Raw genomic sequence first — 7,228 nt, forward strand, 5'->3', positions numbered from 1 at the left:
TTTCATTCTTGACTCGTTTGAGCCTTGAAACAACTTGTAGCTTCATTATTGACTAGATTGAAGTTGGAAACAATTTTTAGCTTCATTCCGGACTCGTTTGAAGTTGAAAACAACTTGTCGGTTCATATTCGGTTGTTTGAAATTGGAATCAACTTGTAGTTTCATTCTTGACTCGTTTGAGCCCGGAAACAACTTGTAGCTTCATTATTGACTAGATTGAAGTTGGAAACAACTTGTAGCTTCATTCCATACTCGTTTGAAGTTGAAAACAACTTGTAGCTTCATTTTCGGTTGTTTGAAATTGGAATCAACTTGTAGTTTCATTCTTGGCTCGTTTGAGCCCGGAAACAACTTGTAGCTTCATTATTGACTAGATGGAAGTTGGAAACAACTTTTTTTTTTGCTAAATGAGTTGGAAACAACTTGTAACTCCATTCCGGACTTGTTTGAAGTTGACACCAACTTGTAGCTTCATTTTCGATTGTTTGAAATTAGAATCAACTTGTAGTTTCAATCTTGACTCGTTTGAGCCCGGAAACAACTTGTAGATTCATTGTTGACTAGATTGAAGTTGGAAACAACTCGTACCTTCATTTTCGGTTGTTTGAAATTGGAATCAACTTGTAGTTTCATTCTTGACTCGTTTGAGCCCGGAAACAACTTGTAGCTTCATTATTGACTAGATTGAAGTTGGAAACAACTTTTTTTTTGCTAAATGAGTTGGAAACAACTTGTAGCTTCATTCTGGACTCGTTTGAAGTTAAAACCAACTTGTAGCTTCATTTTCGGTTGTTTGAAATTGGAATCAACTTGTAGTTTCATTCTTGACTCGTTTGAGCCTGGAAACAACTTGTAGCTTCATTATTGACTAGATTGAAGTTGGAAACAATTTTTAGCTTCTTTCCGGACTCGTTTGAAGTTGAAAACCTGTAGGTTCATATTCGGTTGTTTGAAATTGGAATCAACTTGTAGTTTCATTCTTGGCTCGTTGGAGCCCGGAAACAACTTGTAGCTTCATTATTGACTAGATGGAAGTTGGAAACAACTTTTTTTTTTGCTAAATGAGTTGGAAACAACTTGTAACTTCATTCCGGACTTGTTTGAAGTTGACACCAACTTGTAGCTTCATTTTCGGTTGTTTGAAATTAGAATCAACTTGTTGTTTCAATCTTGACTCGTTTGAGTCCGGAAACAACTTGTAGATTCATTGTTCACTATATTGAAGTTGGAAACAACTCGTAGCTTCATTTTCGGTTGTTTGAAATTGGAATCAACTTGTAGTTTCATTCTTGACTCGTTTGAGCCCGGAAACAACTTGTAGCTTCATTATTGACTAGATTGAAGTTGGAAACAACTTTTTTTTTTTGCTAAATGAGTTGGAAACAACTTGTAGCTTCATTCTGGACTCGTTTGAAGTTAAAACCAACTTGTAGCTTCATTTTCGGTTGTCTGAAATTGGAATCAACTTGTAGTTTCATTCTTGACTCGTTTGAGCCTGGAAACAACTTGTAGCTTCATTATTGACTAGATTGAAGTTGGAAACAATTTTTAGCTTCTTTCCGGACTCGTTTGAAGTTGAAAACCTGTAGGTTCATATTCGGTTGTTTGAAATTGGAATCAACTTTCATTCTTGACTCGTTTGAGCCCGGACACAACTTGTAGCTTCATTATTGACTAGATTGAAGTTGGAAACAACTTGTAGCTTCATTCCATACTCGTTTGAAGTTGAGAACAACTTGTAGCTTCATTTTCGGTTGTTTGAAATTGGAATCAACTTGTAGTTTCATTCTTGGCTCGTTTGAGCCCGGAAACAACTTGTAGCTTCATTATTGACTAGATGGAAGTTGGAAACAACTTTTTTTTTGCTAAATGAGTTGGAAACAACTTGTAACTTCATTCCGGACTTGTTTCAAGTTGACACCAACTTGTAGCTTCATTTTCGGTTGTTTGAAATTAGAATCAACTTGTAGTTTCAATCTTGACTCGTTTGAGCCCGGAAACAACTTGTAGATTCATTGTTGACTAGATTTGTTAGGCCGAATAAACTCACTATATAAGATAATATAGTGAACACAATCAAGAATAAAACACCAGTATAAGAGAATAATTCAACTAAACTCTTATTCACAATTCACAGTAGCTTACAAATAATCTCTTAGTGATTTATAATTTATCACTAAGAGCTGCTAGGTTACACGAATGATACTCAATTGATAACTCATCTAGAGTAAACCCTAAGCTGTGTTTATATACACAGTTACATGATATCTACTGATTGATTTATAAATATCTTCTTCCTAAAATAATCTAATCAGTAGCTATCCTTCTGTTGTCCTGATCTGCACAATCTCTCTTGATCTTTATCTTCCTTACTTAGTCAGATATGCTCCTGAAAATCAGCCGCCTGCAAACTCTGATCATCGCTTAAACTCTGATCCAGCTAAACTCTGATATTTGCTTCTGCACACTAAACAAGTTAGATACCTGTGACATCATCAAATATGTAACAATCTCCCCCAACTTGTACATTAGACATAATGAACAAGTTCTATATATTTACTGATGATGTCAAAAACAATCAAGGACAAATGCAAGAAATAATTAATCTGCATAAATGAATCATAACTTACAGATTGAGCAGAACTAATTACAACTTACAGTACATATCAGAACTTAGTCAGCCAATCAGTCTATACCCATAGCTCTCCTTAACAAACTTGGTAATCAGATCTTCTTCAATTTGTTTCAGAGTTTGTATCATTTGAGCTTTGACAGTCTTCAATTCTTCATCTTCATCTCCTGTCTGGTATATGGCTGATCTCAAAGCATTAGCTTTGCTTCTCTTCATTGCTTCTCCAAGCTGAATGACTCTAGGCCTGTCTGCTTCATTATTATAACCCAAGATTCTGGTGTTTGCAATAGTCTCCATCACAGAGCTATTCTTCTCCATGCTGATCTCAGAACCATCATCTTGAGCTATTTGTGGAATGTATTCTTCATCAGACTTTATTCCATAGAATCTTCTCTTTTCACTAATTGTTTTCTTCATCAGATCTGACCATCTCTGAGTTGCTTCATTCTTGATCTCTAACATATAGTGAAAATGTTCCAGCTCTCTCAGAGATTTCAGCAATAAATCAGCTTCTGATATTCTATACACTCTGCCAGATTCTAGAAATATAGCAATCTTTTCTTTATCTTCTGGCCCATCATGAGTGTCCATCAGAATCTGTACTGACTCAACTTTGTCAAGATCCTTCTGTGTAACAGCTTCTCCTACTTTTTCAGTCAGAGGATAAGGATCTCTGAAAGTAGTTGCTGAGCCTGTTTGAATCTTTTCTTTTCTATGACCAAGGCCAGTTGTGTCATAAGCTTCTTTCCCTCTGGTACCATGTGTTCTTACTCTGGTAAGCATTGAGCTTTCCTTGTATAAATTTGTACCAAGACTCCCATATAAACTCTTTTTCTTCTTCTGATCTTGAGTCTTTTCAGAATTTAACTTTAACCAAGAAGCTTTAGTTTCTTTGACTTTCTCTTCTTCAACTGGAACTTTAACTTGAGCATTGTTAGAGGTTAAAGCTATATCAGATATTGGCTTGCTTTCACCTCTTCTTCTTCTCATTAATCCAGCTTCTCTTTCTATAACTTGATCAGATACATCAGTAATTATATTTGCATTTCTGCTCAGCTCTAACATCCTCTTAGAAGGAATCTCTGATGCTATCTTGATCATTGACTTCTTTATTACAGGAGTAGCTGAAGGAACTCCATCAACAGGTTTCTTTCCTTTGTCTGCTATATCAGATTCAGATTGAGTCTGAGATCTAGTTCTTGGTCTGTTGATATCAGTGTAGTTTACTTCACTGATTACTATTCCCTTTTTCTTTGGAATTTCCTGCTTTTGAGAGGAATCAGTAATCTGTCTTTGCTCATCAGATTTTGTCTTGCTGATCTTCTTCTTCTCAGCAGCCAATCTTTCTTCTTCCAGTCTGATGGCCTCAATATCCACTCCTGGATTTTCTTTTTCAAAGATTTTTCTTGCCATAGCTTCATCAATTGCTTGCAAGGAAGGAGATTTATAAAAGAGAGTAGTTTCTTTGCCTCTGAACTTCAGAGTTTGACAAAATCTCTGAGACTCAGGGTCTCCAGCTTCAATCAGCTTTTCAGCTTCAGCAACCAAGTTTTCTTTCTTCTTTTCCACTTCAGAGTTCACAAGATCAATTTCTTTGGATAATGCATCTGAATCTCTGACTGCTTTGGTTATGTTCTGAGCTTGAGTTACAACAGTCAGTTCCATTGATCTGTGTTTTTGAGATTCTCTGGGTGGTCTCTCAGAGCTTGCTGCTTCTCTACTGTTCTTCTTTGTTTCTTTACTTTGCAGCAGCTTCAGCTTCTGCTGTTTGTTTATTTCCCCTTTTTCTGCCTCATCATCATCTGGCTTTTTCCTTTTTAATTGCTGATCAGGTTTGCATTTGTCTTTGGATGTTTTCTCCCCCTTTTTGACATCAGCAGAGGTGAGAACCTGTACCAGCTGTGCCACAGAAGCACTCAAATCTGCCAGAGTATAATTCATTGAAGCCTGAGTGGCTTCAATAGAGGTAAGCCTATCTTCCACAGAAGGTGATGTGGTTCTGCACATCCTGTGATTATATGACAAGTGACAAATTTTCCTTCTAGCAGGCTCAGAAAATGGAATTGGAGAGCTTGGAACTGCAGGTGCTGTAAATGGAGTGGATTCCCTAATTGGTGACAGTATCTTAACTGGGGAATCAACCCTTTCTGGTGAATTTTCTCTGACTGGCTCAGAGATTATAGGAGTTGATGTGACTTCTGTTCCTTCATCATCATCAATGTCTGCAAGACAAATACTCAGAGTATGTGACTCTAGAGCTTCAGTAGCTGCATCAGAGTTTGCAGCTTCAGTAATCTCCTGAGCAGGAGCTGCAACAAGAACTTCAGGTTGAAGCAGAGAATCCTGAATCATTTGCAAAACCAACTCTATCTGTGCATCTTCTGATTGATTGGGGACAGCAGGAACTGTTTCTGACACAAGAATATCAGCTGCTAATTTCTCTTCAACAGATTTTGCCCCTTCAGATTGATCATTGTGATCAGGGGTTGACTCTGACATTTGTTGGTTAGCTGCAGCAATATCAAGTGGCACTGCAGAGATAGGTTCTATCAACAATGGTTCTGCAGATTGATCAGAGAATGGAATCAAAGGTTGTTTAGGATCGTCTGATTGTGGTGGTTCCACAGTCAGATCAGTAACAGAGGTTGCCTTTATTTTCTTTCTCAGTTTCTTTGCTGGTGGAGGAGGAGGAATATCTTCTTCTGATTCAGAATCTGAAATCTTCTGAAGGAATCTTCTTTTCCTGGGAGGAGGAGATGGCTGTTTGGATGGGGATCTAGAAGACCTCAGTACTCTTTTTGGTGAAGATATTACAACTGGTCCTTGTTGAGAAGAACCAGAGGTTGGTTTGGGATCTGCAGTTACTATTGGGTTACGATCTGGAGATGGAGGCTGTGGGATATTCTCATCAGAGAATAAGGCTTCATACTTGTCTGGTAAGGCTATCTTTAGTTTATCCTGTACAGTCACAGGAATAGCAAATACAGGCACAACATTCTTTTTACTATCTTTCTTAATCAGATCAGTAAAAGCTCTTTTGGTAATTTTAAATGGGAGTTCATTTCCATCTTCAGGAAGGGGCACATCAGGGAAGCAGTAAGAAAATATAAGCTGACAAAATCTTGAGTAGTAGACAATATTCATATTTTCTTTTCTCCTATCACCAATGAATCTCAAAATAGAAGTGGCAATATCAAATTTGAGATTGTGGATTAGAAAATACCCAATCTGCTGGCTGAAGATGGGAATGGCATCAAAGTTGCTACATTTGTTGCCGAAAGCCCTGGTGATGCAATCATAAAAGAAGCTCCACTCCTTGCAAAGATGTGGACGCTTAAGTTCCCCCATTTTGTCTGTGCTTGCTGTGTACCCAAGAAAGATCATCATGTCCCTCAGAGTTTGAGTAGGGACTGATGAATCAAACTTTTTCTCTTCAGGAAGATGAAGAGCCTTCCTGATAGTTGCAGGTGAGATAGCATATTCTTGACCTTCATAATTGCAGGTCAGAGATGGACAACCATTTTCACCTCCATCATCGTAGTTTGCTGATCTCCAGAGGGTGAGAACTTGAGAAGGAGAGATTAACTCTGGCTCAGTCAGAGCATACATCAGCTCACTGTGCGCCAGGAAATCTTGAATAAGATGAAACTCCTTGGGTGCTTCATCGTTATCCAGAATGGCTGAGTAGTTATTGGTGACAAATTTTGCTCCATTGAACTCGAAGGCAGTAGTCGACATGATTTCTGAAAAGAAAATGAGAGTTTGAAGTTATGCACGTATGGTGTTTGACAAAATGTTTGAGAGAAAATGAGAAGAGGGTTTGAGAGAGAGAGAGTAAAATACGTGTGTGAAAAGTGAAGAGAGAAAATTCAAAATCGATATATATACGATTGTATATACGAAACTTTGATTTTCCCGTTAGTGGGGCACGTGGCAAAAGCTGAACGGTAAAAAAACTTGGTAGTGGAGAAGTAATAATTAGTGGCGTGTGAATCTGAACAAACATGCACCATTTACCAATAAAACACAATTAATTACCGTGTTTTTCTCCACTCAGGAATTCAAATGGTTTTTCTACCGTTTGATAATAAAAACTAATATTATCTGACCAAAATATTTATTTTAACTCGGACTTCGATCAGAGACTGACCATTGACCAGAGTTTAAATAAATGACTTATAAATTGACAAATCAGAGAGTGATCATAGAATCTTGTAATGATGAGAGATAGATATTCAAGATCTAAACGACACTTGCTCCTCAGAGTTTGCAAATATTTGTTGAACTCTAGTCAAAAATTACTCGAAGCCAAAAAAAATTGTTAATCACAGAAGTGGAGTGAGGTGTGTGTTAACATGAATATTCTAATGTTACAGAGATTGTCAAATTTCTTAATTAATATTAGAAAGAATCAGATAATAAGAAAATGTTTTAAGCATCTCATAAGCCGAGTTTCTCACAAATGAATCAGAGTATACTTATTTCTTCTCTTTGGAATCACAAATGTCTTTTTGAAAGGAAACTCCTCATGGTAAGTGAGTTATAACCTTTATTAGACTTTTTGTTTTCTCAGAGTATTTCTCCAGTAATCAGAGA

General features: G+C 37.1%; 1 protein-coding gene across 1 annotated transcript; it reads right to left on the minus strand.

The window, feature by feature from the left end:
* Nucleotides 1-3,501: 3,501 nt before the first annotated feature.
* Nucleotides 3,502-5,776, minus strand: LOC135149454 (chromatin-remodeling ATPase INO80-like). Its single transcript, XM_064085183.1, has 5 exons — nt 4,884-5,776; nt 4,523-4,640; nt 4,178-4,456; nt 3,749-4,108; nt 3,502-3,555 (listed from the first exon to the last, which is right to left on the minus strand). The coding sequence occupies exons 1-5, from the start codon at nt 5,774-5,776 to the stop codon at nt 3,502-3,504; spliced, it is 1,704 nt and encodes a 567-aa protein (XP_063941253.1).
* Nucleotides 5,777-7,228: the final 1,452 nt, after the last annotated feature.

Source organism: Daucus carota, chromosome 9, assembly GCF_001625215.2.
Source record: "Daucus carota subsp. sativus chromosome 9, DH1 v3.0, whole genome shotgun sequence".
Lineage (NCBI taxonomy): Eukaryota > Viridiplantae > Streptophyta > Magnoliopsida > Apiales > Apiaceae > Daucus > Daucus carota.